The sequence below is a fragment of the Mustela nivalis genome, assembly GCF_964662115.1.
Source record: "Mustela nivalis genome assembly, chromosome: 1".
Taxonomy (NCBI): Eukaryota; Metazoa; Chordata; class Mammalia; order Carnivora; family Mustelidae; genus Mustela; species Mustela nivalis.
This window is the reverse complement of record NC_139020.1, coordinates 200,537,388-200,554,683: the sequence shown is the minus strand read 5'-3', so window position 1 is coordinate 200,554,683 and position 17,296 is coordinate 200,537,388. Positions and strand designations below refer to the sequence as shown.

General features: G+C 44.8%; 1 protein-coding gene across 5 annotated transcripts in view; it reads left to right on the top strand.

Annotated features, from left to right (window-relative positions):
- LARS2 (leucyl-tRNA synthetase 2, mitochondrial) overlaps positions 1–17,296 on the top strand; it is a 149,298-nt gene that overhangs the window by 7,900 nt on the left and 124,102 nt on the right. For all 5 annotated transcript variants that reach the window (XR_014304559.1, XM_082705644.1, XM_082705645.1 and 2 more), the window contains exons 3-5: positions 1,435–1,563; positions 14,141–14,232; positions 16,741–16,801. Coding sequence is in view for 4 of the 5 variants with exons in the window: in XM_082705644.1 (XP_082561770.1) it covers positions 1,435–1,563; positions 14,141–14,232; positions 16,741–16,801 (282 nt within the window). In the remaining variant the exon portion in view is untranslated. The remainder of the gene's footprint in view (positions 1–1,434; positions 1,564–14,140; positions 14,233–16,740; positions 16,802–17,296) is intronic.

The following is a 17,296-nucleotide window of genomic DNA, read 5'->3' as shown; positions in this document are numbered from 1 at the left end:
GGAGGACAAAGGGCGTGTTCAGAAGAACTGTCATATGGTAAAGAAGACACGCAGGATAACAGAGATTTAGTTATCAAGCCAAGCTGTTTTTCCCTCTAACGAGGTACCAGCATGAAGACAGCTGGGAGTTTCCTGGTGGAATGTCACATTCCTCCTATCACGGGTCCTTGTCCTTGTCCTTGTGGATGAGCTTTAGGTTTAGAAGAAATTCAGCTTTACTTACATTTCCTCCTGCCTCAGGCTCCCTCAATTTTACGGTAGGGAGGGAAATGTTAGGGTTTTAGGAACTGAGTGATGGTCTCTGGGAGTTACGCTATTGGTAGGAACGCTCCTTCCTCATCAACGGAGGGAGGCTCAGGTCTTAGAGGGTTGTGATCTTTACAGGTTAACTCTTTGATTTTCCTTTAGGGCAGCCAGGAGTGCCTGAGGAATGTCATATCTATCCCATGGGTGGGGAGGGGCTGTGTGTGGAGTGTTAGCTTCTGCTGTGTCCTCTGGTTGCCTTCTGTTCCCCCATCAACAGTACAGCAGAGAAGCCCAGCACCCAGACTGGTGCCTGGGGATCCCGCTCCTTCTGCTAAGTCCAAGTCTGAATGCAGCTCCAGGGGACTTAGAGATGTCACATCTGTGTGATTCAACTGTCGTGTCCTTGAATTATACGGATCTATGTGTTAGAGCTTCATTTAGAAAAACACAGTTCTTTAAGACCTAAATAGAAAACTGTCTTAACAGAGAAGCTTTTAAAAGTGGGGGGGGGGGGACACATTAAAAATATATATGGGTGATTAGCACTCTGAGGTTGTTTGGCATTCTTTTGGACATTCTTCAGCTTAAACAGTTTTTTTTTTTTTTTAAGATTTTATTTATTTGACAGAAATCACAAGTAGGCAGAGAGGCAGGCAGAGAGAGAGGAAGGGAAGCAGGTTCCCTGCTGAGCAGAGAGCCTGATGTGGGGCTCGATCCCAGGACCCTGAGCTGAAGGCAGAGGCTTTAACCCACTGAGCCACCCAGGCGCCACATTCTTCAGCTTAAAGCAAGGCTTTGAATTTTGGTTTTTGACACTTTTGTCAATTCACATTATAGGAGTAGCTTTTTTTTTTTTTTTTTTAAGTTTTTTTTTAAATTTACTTGAGAGAGAGAGTGAGTGGAAGAGAGAGCATGAGCAAGGGAGGGTCAGAGGGAGAAGCAGGCTCCCTGCCGAGCTGGGAGCCCGATGCAGGACTCGATCCTAGGACCCTGGGATCATGACCTGAACTGAAGGCAGTTTCTTAACCTACTGAGCCATGCAGGTGCCCTTTTTTTTTTTTTTTAAAGGAAACTTCTAAAAATGTTAAACTATTACCTTGAGTACAGCACCAATGTTTTATGTGCATATAGGGCCCCAGTAAATGCTTAAGAAATGCTCATTGTCATCCTTTGTCAATTCTTTCCCAGAAATCAAAACCCAAGTTCTACGTACTGTCCATGTTCCCATATCCTTCCGGCAAGTTGCACATGGGCCACGTGCGTGTGTACACCATCAGCGACACCATCGCACGCTTCCAGAAGATGAGAGGGATGCAGGTAAGGAACCATGGTTGCTGGAATAGCCCCCCCGGCCCCCCCGCCTGCTACCCACCCCCCACCTAGGGATGCAAGAATGTCGTTAATGTGGTCAAGACAAATGAAGAGAACCGATTTGGGTTCAGAGTAGGACAGTTTTGACGATAAACACGAAAAGCCCCGTGTTTCCTTTTACGAACTGGAAGAGCTAATAAAGTGTCTGGATGAATGGTGGGGAGGAGGGTGGGGCACGATGGGGAGGGACTGCCGTGTGTTTGGTGTTGTGCTGGGGATGGAGGTGGGGTGGGGATGGGGTCAGTTACAGCTACCAATGTTGGTAACACGGGCCATCTTCCCAGGACGAGCTCACAGTTGGGCAGGGGTGAAACACACAATCGATGGTCATCGTGTCGGGGCGTGAATCCTACAGTACAGATGTGCATCAAATGCTTTGAGAGGGAAGTGGGGTTTCAAGAGAATTTTCTTTTTCTATTTGACATTTTCTGTATGCTTTAATGAGCATGGATTTTTTTTATAATGGAGAAATTAAAAAATTTTTGAGAGAAAAAAAATAATCTTGGGAGTAACAACTCAGGCATTTGGGGAAAGGCTCCACTAAAGGAGCATCTGACGCAGGTCTTGAAGGACAAGGTGAAATTTACCGGAACAGGAAGAGAAAGACCCTTCTATAGCCAATGTGGGCCAGTGCCCTTCACTCCAGTGCCAGTTACCCCTTTAAGCTTACCCTTTACTCTTTAGCAGTGTATCATTTGTAAAATGAGGTGGGAATGATCACCGTACCATCTTCTTTAACCACTTACAGAGCGGCGGGATGGAAGAAGGTTTGAGAACATGGGCTGCTGAACCCGATTATCCAGGACTCAAATGCCCACTCTTAACATGTACTAGCTATGTGACCTTTAACTAGTTACTTAACCTCTCATCTGTTTTCCCTCATCTGTAAAATGGGTATAAAGCAGCACCCGCCCATTGAGACCTGCTACAAGAATCAAAGAGGACCGTGATGAAGTATTTGGCACATACCTGGCACATAGTACATAACCAGTAAATACTACTCACAGCAGCTCCCGAGAGCCTCCTGTGCACATCTCTGTCCAACTCTGAGTTCATCAGTCCCCCCAGGAGCTTAAAATCCAGCCATGGTGGGACATCCATACCATGGATGTCAGCAAACGCTACAACTCTGGGCTCTTTTCCTCCCAGAGAGGCAATGGTTAAAACATTCGCTGGTACTTCCGCTGGCTGTTCCTGTTATTAACCTGGTAGGGCTCGTATAGATGACATCTGCCACCTCCTAGCTCTTTGTAAAGATTTTCTTTTAGAGACATAAGTGCATCTGTTGTCACAATTGGTTTGAAAATTTATGCTGAACTGACATTGGCAAGAAGTATTCCTAAAAAGGAAGGCAAGTTATAATGGCTCTGTGTCACTAGAAGAGTTAATAACTTTATACTACCAAATGCAGAAATTTGTGTTCTGCTTTAATAGTCAAAGGTATTTGTCTTCCTGGTTTATGTCGAATGTTATTTTCCCCAGACATTGCTTTCCGTCATTGCTGCGATGTTTATTAGAAAGAGAAGGCGCGGAGTGAATTGGCTCTTTGCCTAGAGTATAATTCTTTGTCTTACTGTGTTTCTTCGACTAGATTTATCTTCCGGTTTTTTACTTACGCCAACTTATTTTGGACAGTTAGGGAGTGCAGGCAAATTGATGAAGATTAAGCTTTTATAGCAAAATTGTGCATTTATGAGAAGGTGCAGGTGGTTGAGGGCGTGTGGGTGGGATCCTGATTCCCTTGGATGGGATGTAATGTTCTAGAGGAAACTCAAGGCAGAGCTCCAGGCCCCGGGCTACTCAGGCCCAGGAGACAAAATGGAGACTCCTAGAGTAACTGAAGTCCAAGGTCAGGCTGGACCCAGGAGTTGCATGACCTAGTTTTTTTTTTTTTTCTTTTTAAAGATTTTATTTATTTATTTGACAGAGAGAGATCACAAGTAGGCAGAGAGGCAGGCAGAGAGAGAGGAGGAAGCAAGCTCCCTGCTGAGCAGAGAGCCCGATGTGGGACTCGATCCCAGGACCCTGAGATCATGACCTGAGCCAAAGGCAGCAGCTTAACCCACTGAGCCACCCAGGCGCCCCGCATGACCTAGTTTTGAACCGCATTCTGCCACCTTCTTGCTGAGAGACACCCCGCACAAGTCATTTCATGGCTTTGAATCACCACTTTCCTCATATTTAAAATAGGGATAACAGTAATTCTTGCCTCGTGGGGCTGTTGTGTGGGTTCAGTGAGATAGTACATGTGTGTTTGGGGTAATAACCCTTAATAAGTGATAGCTGCCATTATTATTTGCATTGAATTGGTTTACTCTGGGAGGTCGGCCACTATCAGTTAATAAACGAATCCCACTCTCTTCGGCCTGAAGCATGCTGTGTGAAGTTACCTCCTCAGAAGCAGCTCAACTGTAAAACATTGCCTGTAATTTATATTATCTAGCCTATGACCTGGTGGGTTGCCCAAAGCCACCACTCTCTGTTGTCTGTTTTATGGTGTCTGAGTCCGTGTGGTCAACAGGCACCTAGAGTTCTCTTTGTTTCTAAGTTTCAGTTGTTCTGTTTAAGATGATGCACTGTCTTTTGGGGTATTCTCCAGGTTCTGCTGAAATTAATTGTTGTTAATTTTCACAAGCCATATTTAAGTCAGTTCATCCCCTGTATAACTCCATGATATGGCAAAAGGGAAACAGAAATTTCAGTGTGATTGTCAATAACATCAAAGCCTTTTGAGCTTACTCTTGTGTTCAAATCCATTCCCAATGTCAGGACTGGTCCCAGAGGTAGAGCAGGGTTGGATTCAGGTCAGGTTCAATGGCTCTCACTATAAGAAGGAAGGAATATTTAATCTGGAGTAACAGTGGGGTCTGACATGTGTATTCATTCATTCATTCATTCATTCAATATATAGTCATTGGTATCAGCTTTATTCTAACACTGGGATTTATATTGTATTAAATGGAAATACTAGAGTCTTAGGTTCAAAAATCAGTCAGTAGGCCTAAGAAAAATTCAGCAAGCTTTGGATTTTTCTAGAACTTCTTAATTTGTTGACTGGTTTGCTTTGTTCTTGAGTGGAGATGCGTGAAATAATTCTAAGTTACACAAAGAACAGTATGGGAAGTAAAAGAGTGAGCCTTGGAGCAATTCTGCTCTCTTCAAGGCTCTCAGTGACCTGGGGGTGGATGCGCCTCTGTCCTCAACTTTCTCAACCTCAGCAACATGAAATATGGTAGACCAGTTCCTCCTCCTTAAAACACTCTGCTCTCAGTGAGACCCCCCTCTCCAGGCACTTCTGCATCTTGGCTTCTCCCTCCCAGTTTACTCCACAAACTTTCCCTGCCCCACTCCATCTTTGCATACTCTTTTATCAGATTGAGAAAGTTGCCCTGTATTCCTACTTTGCTTAGAGTTTTTCTCATGAATTGGTATTGATTTTGGTGAAATGCCTTTTCTGCATCTGTTGAGATGGAATGAAGTTTTTCTCTTTTATTCTGTTGATGTGATATGTTAATGGATTTTTAAAAACATTTTAAACCAACATTGTGTTTCTGAGACAAATTTCATTTGGTCATGATGTACTTTTTTTTTTTTTTAATGCATGAATTGCTGTATATAATTTGTTAATCTCTCTACATGCATGGGAGATACTGCTCTGAAATTTTCTTTTCTTTAACGTCTTTGTCTGGTTTTGCAGTCAGGATGATGCTGGCCTCATAAAACGAACTAGAAGGTGTTCCCTTCTATTTTCTGAAAGCATTGTGTATTATTGGTATTATTTCTTCCTTATGTTTAATACCATTCACCATTCTGGGACTGCCATTTTGTTTGTGGGAAGTTTTAAAAGGACAGAGTCTATCTCTTTAATGCTATAGGGCTATTTAGATATTCTGTTTTCTTCCGTGTCAGTTTTAAGTTGTATTTTTCAAGGAATTTCTCTACTTTACCTCCAGTTCTGTGCTGGACTGCCTTCTCTTTTTTTTCCCCTGTCTACTTTTCCTGGGTACTCTCATTTATCCCCTTTAGTTTAAACAGGATACTTTAAAAAATTATGGAACATTTCCAACAGAGAAGTCCAGAGAGCATTATTATAACTACCCAGATCTGTATCCTGTTAGAAGATGCCAGGGGGGCTCCTGGGTGGCTCAAATCGTTAAGCATCTGCCTTCAACTCAGGTCATGATTCCAAGGTCCTGGGATCAAGCCCTGCATTGGGCTCCCTGCTCAGTGGGGTGCCTGCTTCTCCCTCTCTCACTCCCCTGCACCCTGTTGTTCTCTCTGTCTCTGTCTGTCCCTCCAAAGAATAAATAAAATCTTAAGAAAAAAAAAAGATACCACCATGTAATCCTATTAGTCTCAACTCTTGTTTTTTTCTCTTTTTTATGTTGCAGAGAAGAGTTCAATTCCAATCCTTGAAGTCAAAGTGACCATTATTCAGGAGTTACTCTATGTCCTTTGCCTTCATGTTTTCATGCTTTTACTCTATTGTTTAGGGATACATACACACTTATATGTAGTATTGTGTTTTAAATTTTATATAAAACATATTTTGATATTCCGCATATTTTTTCACTCAGTATTTTCCATCAAGGGTTATCCTGACCATGTCTCTCTCTAGAGTTATTTCATCCATTATAACTACTTTTATAATTATGCCAATAGTTAATTATCCATTTTTGCCTGGATAGTTTTAGGTTGTTTCAGATTTTTGCTCCAATGCATGTCCTTGTACTCGATTGATTAGCCTGTGGGAGAAGTGATGTTGCTGGGTCATAGAGTATACATAGCTCAGTGTTACTACATCTTTCTAAATTGCTTTTCAAGGGCAATTATTACTTCCACCAGCAATGAATGACATTTGTAACTGCTCTACATCCTTGACAGCACTTAGTAGTTAATCTTTTTAGTCTGTGCTAATTTGTCATATGGGAAATGGCATCCAGTTGTGTTTTTAATTTACATTTTCCTGAGTAATATTCTCGTGAAGCTGAGATATTTTCATATGTTTATTGCCTATTTAATTTTCTTCTTTGTTTGCTTTGTTCACATTATTTGCCAAGTTTCTCTTGGGTTGTTTGTCTTTTTCATATTGCTCTATAGAATTCCTTACACAGTCTGGATTACTGATTCTGTGTTGGTTAAATGCAATGCAAATGTCTTCTGCCAGCCTGGGGTTTGTCCTTGAATTTGGTGAGCCCATCCAGACCACAGATTGTAATTTGGGTTTGAGAATGGATGAGCATGATGAATTGGAAAGTTCAGGGTTGCTTTTACTTTGGTTTCCTCTTAGAGCGACAAATAAGTTGTGCAAAGGAGAGAAAAGAGACAAGAGGACAGGTGGATCATTGTGGCCCTCCACGCCTGAAGCCGGTCATGGAGATGGTCCTGAAAGTCATGATCATCACAGCTCTCTTGGGGAAAGCTAATGTCATGAAGAGCTGACCAGCCACGGACACACAGCTTAGATGTGGCCTTTATAAGTGGAGAGGCAGGTGGTTTGGGGTGATGAATTGATCAGGAAATAGGGGCTTTAGTCAGTGGTGGTGGTGGTACCTGCCTGACCTACCTCACAGATTTGAGGCAGGGTTCCTGTGAGGTCATCAGTGAGAAAAACTGTAACACAATTTCCCAGTGTAACCCAATTAATAGTAGCAATAATAAATAAGTCCTAATATTTGGATGTTGAAGCAGGGGCCTCTTGAAGCCAGAGATCAGTTATTCTCTTTCAAGAGTCAGAAAAGGCTGCCCTGCCGATTGGCTTCTTCTGAAACTCATACAATATCTGATGACATATTTAAAGCTTGGCACATATGGTGATTTTGATGTGTCTTCATATATTATATGCACCGAGGATTGGAAAATACAATAACGCACTTTACACCCTGGCTGGTCTCCCTGGCACCCTCTGGGCCAGAAACAGGATGATGACAGCATCAGGGTGGTCAGTCCCCCTCATAGGGTTGGGCTTGGACTCATGTGTCTCAGGCCAAATGCACTGCTCAGTTGGGTTTTCTGCTTCAACCTTTTTGCTATTTGCTATGGAGGAGGAAGTAAATTGAGGCTCTGTGAGTGGCTGCTGCGTGATCATAACGTGATTACCTCTAAATATCAGGAAGCGAGGGGAGCTCTTAGCAAGTGGATGAGAATACATGTTTCATCAATTTTTAGCCAGCCAGCCAGTCAACAAGTGTGTATGAAGTGCCCAGAGGGCACATAGCGTGGCATTTCGTTTTCAAATTTTTGACACTCTGCAGCTTCTGGAAGTAGAGAGTGGATTTCCACAGCTTATCCTCTCCTGTATCATTTGAAGGGAAGAATGAATTGCTGGTCCAGTGTCTTGATTAGAAACTGGCTGATTTATCTGCTTATCATGTCTCTCCACCTGCCCAGGGGAGATCTTCTGTTTTGGGCCGTGATACTGTCATTTGGGTTCTCTAGTCTGAAATCGTTGCTTGATTTGGATCCTCAGTCTATAATAATGGCGGGTTATTACACTTGCTAAACAAAATTCAATGTTTTATTTCTTATTTCTTGGAAATAAAGCGTTGAATCTACTCCAGAGAAACCATGATGCTCTCTGAAAATAGTTTTTTGAGAAGCAGTAACCATGGTTGCTCTCGGCTAGAAGCTGCCTTGGTTTCAACTCTAAACTTTTGTTTCTTCATGAAAAGGAGAGAAAGCTGGTCATTCCTAGGAAATAGGTTGGCCCTTTTGTAGCAGTAATTGTGATATTTCTCTTGCCATCAGGAAGGCAGACGACCAGCTGCCCCCACTTTCTTCCCTTATACCCGAAAAGTTTTCTTTCCTCTACTTGATCTTATTTCCTGTGTTGGAGGAAGAACTGTTATGTATCTTTGCCTGTTCTTTTTTTCCTTCTTAAAAAATGTTATTTTTAAATTGTATGTAACGTTCCATATTCTCCCCTTTAAAAAGAAGAAATACAACACAGATAAGGCAGCACTCCCCTCTAACCAGGCCCTCTGGGCAGTGATCCCTGGCATGTATTGGTGTGTATCCCTTCAGAGCCTCGTCTCCGTGTTGTCATTTGTAACCGTGCTCTCTGCTGTATCCCTTTCTTCTCGTCTGCTTGCCATCTATCCTGCCTGCTAAACCTGGGACGCCCGTGGCTCAGCTCTGGGGGCAGCAGAAGGCCCTGTCAGGGTGAGCCACAGGCACGTGACTCTGCCCACACCAGAGCCTGGCTTCGCCCCAGCTCCCAGACCTTGCCTTCTGCCTGGCTCTGGTCTGACTTGCCAGGTCTCTGATCCCAGTGTTTGCCCCTCATCCGTAGCTGATGCTGACTCCCCCTTTGATATCTCAGACTGTGGTCGGTTTGCAGTCTTGCTGGTGTTCTCAGGCTGGCCTACGGCCAGTTGGCTGTCAGCTCCACCCACTGGTTCGCCTTGTACAGCAGAAGGACTGACCCCCGGAGACCACGTTTCCCAAGCCCTGGTGGCAGCTGGCCTCCAGCTGGTTTTGGACAATAAGAATTTCTGGCAAGACTTGAGTGCAGGAGGAAACGAGAAGCCAGAGAATTTCTCTCTCTCTGCCCTGGTCAGCATCTTCTTCAGGGATCCAGTTCCATCTGGGCAGACCCACGTATGTTTCAGTTTTTATACTTTTTTTTTAAAATTTTATTTATTTATTGGACAGAGAGATCACAAGTAGGCAGAGAGGCAGGCAGAAAGAGAGGAGGAAGCAGGCTCCCCGCTGAGCAGAGAGCCCGACGCGGGGCTCGATCCCAGCACCCTGGGATCATGACCCAAGCCAAAGGCAGAGGCTTTAACCCACTGAGCCACCCAGGCGCCCCCAGTTTTTATACTTCATCTTGGCCTTGGAGCTCTGTTACCTCCGTCTCCCACTTTATCCCTTCAGTCCAGGGGTGGTGGCGCTGTCCCATTCTTCCGGATTTGGGGGTTGTTTTGCTGTCCATCTTGGTTTCTCACTCAATCGTAAATACTTTGAGTATTTGTTAGAAGAACAGCTGGAAATGATGTTTTTTCACACACTGGAAGTTTATGTTATAGATTCCCAAGTTAGAGCTTTTAGGTCTTTTTCTGGGTTCCTTTTCTCCAGAAAGCACTCATGTCCAAGGAGAGTTAACTCCTCGGGAACTGAGAGGGCTCGGGTGGCCCTAGCATTAAAGGTTAAACCAATGCCAAGTTACAGTGATAGAAAGAAAGGTGTAGGAATTTGAGAACCAAAAAAGGAGAGTTAGGAGCTCCTTCCAGTGAATGTTTTGGACAGTCTTGGCCACAAGGAATCACAGGCAAGAAAGCAGGCATCTAGGACCTAGATTGGAGGTATTCAATGTTGATGATGTGTAAGAGACCAAGAAGCAAAAGAGGCTGGCAAAGGAAGCACCTGACATGTTATCTTTTATGTAAATAGGCTGTAACAGTTTGACCAGCAGTAGAACCTGCTGCCTTCGAGAAAGGGATGGGCTTTGGTATCTCATGATCGTGTTACAGGTCTTCACTTGGTTCACGACTTGACAGTCGTGAATTCTCTGCTAGTCTGAGAGTGAGTCCTGCACTTGGTCTCTGGGTCTCTGGAAACTCAGGGTGTAGGAGTCATAGGACCCCTTTCTTGCTCCGTAGAAACTTGGGTCATGGTTCATTCCAGTGATCCGGCCCCTGGTGGAGGGAACCCTTCTGCCTTCAAGATGCAAAAGGGCCTTCCTGCAGTCTGTATTCTAGGGCAGGCATTTGCATTTTGGTCGGTTTTTGGTAAGAATGGCATATTAAGAAGCTTTTAAAATTTTCTAACTTGATTTTTCATAGACAGCTTGGGTAACATGCGGACTAAGAATATCTTTCCATGTGAATTTCATCTGAAAACAAAAATAGAAAAATATTATGTAAATCCAGACTGGTTTTTGTGACCATCTCTGTATTGACTTTATTTAAAAATATGGACAGCATCTAACAGAATGTTAATAGGCAGGAGCATTGAACTGGTGCCATTTTGGCAGCTCCCACAAAGAAACCAAGTGGTAATTAAGTTTTTTCCCCCTTCTCCTGGAGCAGTTACACAACAGTTACATTTTTCTGCCAGTGAAGCAGCCCTAGGAGAATTCACGCACAGCTGGAAGTTACACTCCCGTGTAGTCCAGGGAAGTACTGCAGAACTTTCTAGTAATCCAGCACAAATCCCTGACATGCAGTTTTATCTATCTATCTATCTATCTATCTATCTATTTTTAGCTTTTGAAAATTAAAGGAAAAGAAAAAAACCTGTGAACCTTAAGAGTTTAATACAAGGGGATGTTTTTTCCCTATGACTTGAGCAATGCTGAAGAGAAAGTTATATCCTAAAAGGTGTTAGTTTTATTCAGGATTCTTGGGGACCAGGGCCTGCAGGCCAGCCCAGACCAGCTTATGCCAAAAAGGGGGAGTTTGTTGGTGTTTACAGACCCTGGCATAGCTCACAGAATGAAAGGTGATGCTGCCAGAAACAAGCCCGTAGGCACCTGGACCAGGTCCCGGAAGCATGCCAGTACCCCCAGGCTCGGTCCCCCTGTTGGCTCTGTTTTCTCAAACACCTCCACCAGGTGGAAGGGGGAGGGGTCACCTGGAGCCTGTGTCTCATCTCCTTGTTCCTCTGGGCCAAGGAGAAAGGAGTGAAAAGAGTGTGCTGTTGCCTTCCTGATCTTTGTTGCATCCCGCCTCCATCCCCTACAGACAACAGACAAGCCCAGAGCAGTGTTCAGGCCCAGGTAACCAGAGGGGTGGGTTTTGTGATGGGCGGCCCCCAGCAGGACTGTGTCAAGCTGGAGGAGTATGTGTACGTGTATTGGTACATGTGTGCTTGCAAGAAGCAAGACACAGAGGGCTGCAGAGGACAGTGTTACTAGCTAATAAGTCAAAGTGCTGAGAACAGGGCGGGGGGTGGGGGGAGGCAGGGGCAGGAGGGAGGGTCAGCTTTATGCTTTTATGTATCACAAATTGTGTTGTTTCATTTGTTAAAAATAAGCTTGTATCACGTTTTTGCTCTGAGAAGCATCTAGTAAAGGAGAAAGAAAGGACCCTATTCAGTCTGGACTCAGGAGGGGTGTGGATGTGGGGCAGAACGTGGGACAGCTTGGGAGTCATGTCATCTTGGCCTGGAGACCCAGGGCTTCCCAGTAGGACACAGCAAACCTGCCTCCCTCCGGAGTGGTAGCAAGCCGGAGCACCCCACAGTGCTGTTGGCTCCCCGGCCCTGTATCCCTTTTAGAAAGCAGAGCTGAGTGGGTCAGACTCACCACCACCGCAAATGTGGCCAAATCTACTAGGCAGTGTATCCTTGTCCAGGGCAGTCAGAGGTAGGGCAGTGGCTGCCCACTCATGGACCACCCCTGCTTCAGCCCCCTGAGACAGGAATAGCTGGGCCATTTTCAGGCAGAGCACCCGATGTGAGTCATTAATTACGCAGGAAAAAATCCTGCTGGGCCCCCTTTATGGAAGAGAAGGCCAAGTAGATGACCAGTCGTTTGAATCTCACAGTCCGTCCAATTTGGTTAAGAACTTCCAATGCCTGGCACCAACGGGCTGTGGACAGTTGTTAGTAACCCACGTTCAGGACGTGTCTGAGGTCAAGGCTTCTCCCTACCTGCCAGAGTTGCCAGAGGAGCCAGTGATGTTCCATGTTGGGGGTGCTGTGGACCAGGAGTAGCAGAGGACAGCAGCTGCCACAGTGGCCAGCACCGCCGCCGCGCCCCCCCCCCCCCCGCCCTGCCGCCTCTCCAACTGGGGCCCCGGGCGCCATGCTGAGCATACCGCTGACATGGCAGTATGATCCCCAGCAAGGCAAGGTGGCTGTTTTCAGTCACAACCAAGAGTTGAAACCCAAGTGCCTCGGGTCCCGCTGGCAGTAAATGGTAGGCTTGGGTTTGGTACTCCTCCCCTCAGATCGCACAGCCTCCCGAAGAGCCAGCCTTTTTGGGCATTTTCCATTCACCAAAGTGGGTCTGAGTGGCTCTGATTGCGGGTGCCTGCCTGGTCTTCAGCTTTAGATGGAATGAGTCCATCACACTGCTCAAACCCGTTAGAAAAAATACGTGCCTAACAGAAGGGCGACTTCAAGGCAAGTGGCTCCAAACCCTGGGGGAGGCAGGCCTGTTCTCTTCTTGCCACCTATTAAGTGGGACAAGGGGGAGAACACATCTGGAGACTGGGATGGGGTGACAAGTCCAGTCTGGGACACTTCGAATCATGGGTGCCTTGGACCTGAGGCGGGATGGCCATGGCCAATGCTTCAGTGCACCTCGGAGGGTCCTTGGGCCAGACAGAAAGATGGGGAAAAACCCCCACGTGTGCAGTGGGAAAGAAATAAGAGATAAATATAAATAAACATATTCATATTTTTATATATATATAGTCCCTATTTTAAAAATTTAAATTTACCAAATTTAACTGGTTATATATGTCTGGTCGAATTACAATCGCATTTTGTTTTCTTCTGATTATTTTCCCCTGTGTACTCAATTACTTATAGTGAATATGTGTTCCTTCACATACCAGAGGGAAAAGTATTTTTATAAAAGAAAATAAGACCTCTTTCTTTAGTAGAAAATGGCCCGTTTTGATACGCACGGGCGATGAGGTGATGCGGGTAAATACCTCTGAGTATTTGTCATTGTCCTAAGGCAAAGTGTATGAACCCAAGCTCAGGTCGTCTATATGATTACAAGCAAGGCTGTCCCTTGACGCCACCGTGCACGTTTCAAGCCATTGTTCCCCTTTGTAGCATGTATGTTAGGTGGACAGAAGCTGCCTGCTGAGCTGTAACTTGTCCATTTGCAGAAATGAATGCCTTCCTGGCCCTCCCCGGCTGCAGGGGATTGCTTCTGGTGCCCTGCAGCCAGGCTGCAGACTCTTGCTGGGCTGCTGTTGTTTATAAACTGTGAAATCGAAGGGGGTTAGGGCTGGAGGACAGCCTCCAAAGCCTTATTGAGCTCTAAGATTGTAGGCTTCCTTATCTTTCAGAGAATGGGAATACCTTACAGGGAGTGATTCAAAGTGACTGTTGCGCTCTAGAAGGGGGGCTGGTGCAACAGAGGGACTGATGGATTTTTAATTTTAATTAATTTAAGTTTAAATTTACATAAGTGCATAGGGCCAGTAGCTACCATATTGGACGGCACAGCTCCTCCATTGGAAGATAGTAATAGGAGGTGAGCATTTTAAATGCCTCTACACTTTTACATGTATATATTTTTAAGATTAAAAAAAAAAAAACTCTGTAATTTTAGAAAAACAATTTATTGTAGAAAATACAGACAAGAAGAAGAAAGTAAAGAGTAGTCATAAAGGAGAGTTTACTCAGATAATGGGTATGGGCACCATGGTGTCTCAGCTTCTAAATGCTGTCCTCTGCATATGTCCTAGTAACCAGCTGGCTTTCAGAAGCATAGCCTGGAATCCTCCAGAAAGGGTTACCACATGTTAGTAGGAAAGAATGCCTGTGTATGGCCCAGAAGACAATATGGACAGAGCTGTTAGCAGCCCGCCATGACTCATGTTTCTCTCCTGGGTGCCAGGTGATCAACCCCATGGGCTGGGACGCCTTTGGCCTGCCTGCCGAAAATGCAGCCATCGAGAGGAACCTACATCCAGAAAGGTGGACACAGAGGTATGTATTCCCAGGCATCTTCAAATACTTCCATACAGAAACTTGAAAAAAATGTTTTCGTCTGTGCATGAGAAACAGCAAAGCAGACAAAACATTGCAGTCTGCCAAGCCATGATCAGGATTGTATATATTGGCGCTTGTCTTCTAGCGTGCTGTATTCTTACCTTGAGATGTCCCAAAGAAGGTTCTGGGTATTTATTCATCTGTTCATCTTGATGCTTTGTTGTTATAACATTATTCTGCCTTTGAGTCTTTGCATTTGGAAGGAAAAAGAAGGAGAGGGTTGCATTTGTTAAATTTCTGCAATGCTTCTCATCTTCTTGACCACGGTGTGAGCTACATCCAAATTCTGCATTGTCATTTTCTCTGAAAATTCTGTTAATTTTTGCCTTCACCATTCTGGACCAAGGAAGGGGGGACTTAAACATTCCATGTAGAACTATGTGGCCAATATATTTGGGGGCTGGCTTTCTCCAAGAGGGACACATTCTCAGTTCCACCTCTGCCTCAGGGTTCCATGTACCTGTGGGCCAGTGGTGCCCATCCCTCATCCCAGAACCCAGCGGCATGTTCTGGACTCACTCCATCAGCCTCTTTCATGAAGATCTGGGGTCTTTCCCCCACTCCATGCTTCAAGAGATCTAGAAGGGCATTTCCAGGTCCTGTCCCCATTGTCACTGACCTTCCTTTGCTTTATTTAGACGACTTTGTAAAAACATCCTCTGTACCACCCACTTTTCTTTTTCCTCCTAAGCCCCAGTTCCCACTTTTTCAGTTATGGTTAATTCTGGATTAGATGGAAGTAATGAAAAAAGAAAGAAAAGATAATCAAATAAGGTGGATCAAATATGGCACAAAATTGATGTAAACTATACTGAGGATTGGTAGAATAGGGCCCGTGGGCCAGATTTGGCCCTCCCTGATTTTGTAAATAAAGTTTTATTGGAACACAGCCATACCCATTTGTTTACATAGTGCCCATGGCTACTTTCATGATACAGGGGGCAGAATCAAGTTGTTGTGATGGACATATGGCCCACAATGCTGGAAACATTCACCATCTGGCCCTTTACAGAAGAAATTTGCCAGCCCCTCCACAGAGAAAAGAGCAGTTAAGAAGATGGCCCCTGAATCAGGCCACCTCAGTGTGAATCCTGCCTTTCCTTCTTGCTTCCTAATCACCTTGAGAAAATTAATGTCTCTGTGCCTCAGTTTATTTCTTTTTACAAGAGGGAAAGTCCTTGTTCCTACCTCATCTGAATGGTTAAAGACTAAGCACCGTCTTCATTGGCTGCTATAAACAAAAATTCCATAGTTTGGGTTGGCTTATAAACCATAGATACTCCTTTCTCATAGTTCTAGAATCTGGGAAGTCCAAGACCAGGGCACCTGCAGATCTGATGTCTGGAGAGGACCCCCCCACCCCACGCCACTTCCTGGTTCACAGATGGCCATCTTCTCTCTGTATCCCCAACATGGCAAAGGGGCAAGGAAACTCTGTGGGGTCTCTTTCATAAAGGCAAGGCTCCCATTCAAGAGGGCTTCCCCCACATGACCTCATCCCCTTCCAAAGTCCTCACCTCTAAATACCATCACGTTGGAGGTTAAGTTTCAATATACAGACTCTGCAGGGACACAAACATTGTCCATAGCAAGTGCTCTTCTGCAAAATGTCTAGCACAAAGCCTGGCATAAAATAAACTGTTTTGGCTAAGTGGAGATCATCCAGGGGAAAGAAAAGAAAATGATGTATTACCTTATTTCATATTATGTGAAAGTTGACTCATTCGCTTTTCTCCCCCATCCCCATTATTGGACAGTTTTAGATTTTACGTTTTGATTGATAAGCATGAGAGCAGGTTTCTTTTGGATTCCCACAATTTGCAGATTAGGGTTTTTCTCTTCAGTCAATTTTAAATTTATAAATGCTTGGCTTAAGGGGGCGCCTGGATGGCTCAGTGGGTTAAAGCCTCTGCCTTCGGCTCCAGTCATGATCCCAGGATCCTGGGATTGAGCCCCGCATCAGGCTCTCTGCTCAGCAAGGAGCCTGTTCCCTCCCCGCCCCCCTGCCTGCCTCTCTGTCTGCTTGTGATCTCTGTCAAATAAATAAATAAAATCTTTTAAAAAAATAATAAATGCTTGGCTTAAATTTGTGCGGAATACAGATATATGGTTGGGCTGGGGGTGCCCATACCAAAGGGGTTTCCCATCATAAACAGAGGAAGGGCCAGTCCCCAGGACCAAAGACCATTGTGGTTTCTAGTAGATCCTATATGAATCCGAAGAATAGGTGTCCTCTAATTCTAATACGTTGATATTTCCGTCAATTCTTAGTGATTTATTTTTATTTATTAATTTTTTTTTTTTTTCTTTTTGGCCCGGGCAAGGCACCACGGGCAGCCCTCTTGAGTAATCTAGACTTTTGTAGTTTCCCTTCACGTTCTCCAGTATGGTTCGTCTGTGGCTTTCTCCCCTTGAAAACTAAACTGTCTTCCCTCTGTCTCACAGTAATATTGAACACATGCGGAAGCAGCTTGATCGACTGGGCCTGTGTTTCAGCTGGGACAGGGTAAGTCAGCCCTTTCTCCTGGAAGGGTTTCATCTTTATGAAGGTCCCACGTGCACAGAAGACCGTGCCACTTCCATGTTTCTTCTGTTTGGGTTGGGAGAAGGGACAGGAGGGAGGGATTAGCGCTCCACAAATGGAAAAGTATTCCCGGAGGACAGTCTGCCTCCAGACAAGTAATTTTCTGTGGGATTAAGCTAAGAGAGTTAACTTCTTATTTAACTCTACAGCTGACTAGAATTTATGTGTGTCAGAATCTTTACATGTGGATTTCTCCTCTCCTCTGCAATATTTTATTTGATTTGTTTATTTTTAAGATTTTATTTCTTTCTTAGAGAGAGACAGACCTCGAGAGAGGGAACACAAGCAGGGGCAGTGGAAGAGGGAGAAGCAGGCTTCCCGCTGAGTGGGGAGCTCAGTGCGGGGCTTGATCCCAGGACGCTGGGATCGTGACCTGAGCCGAAGGCAGACGCCTCTAGTGAGCCACTCAAGTGCCCC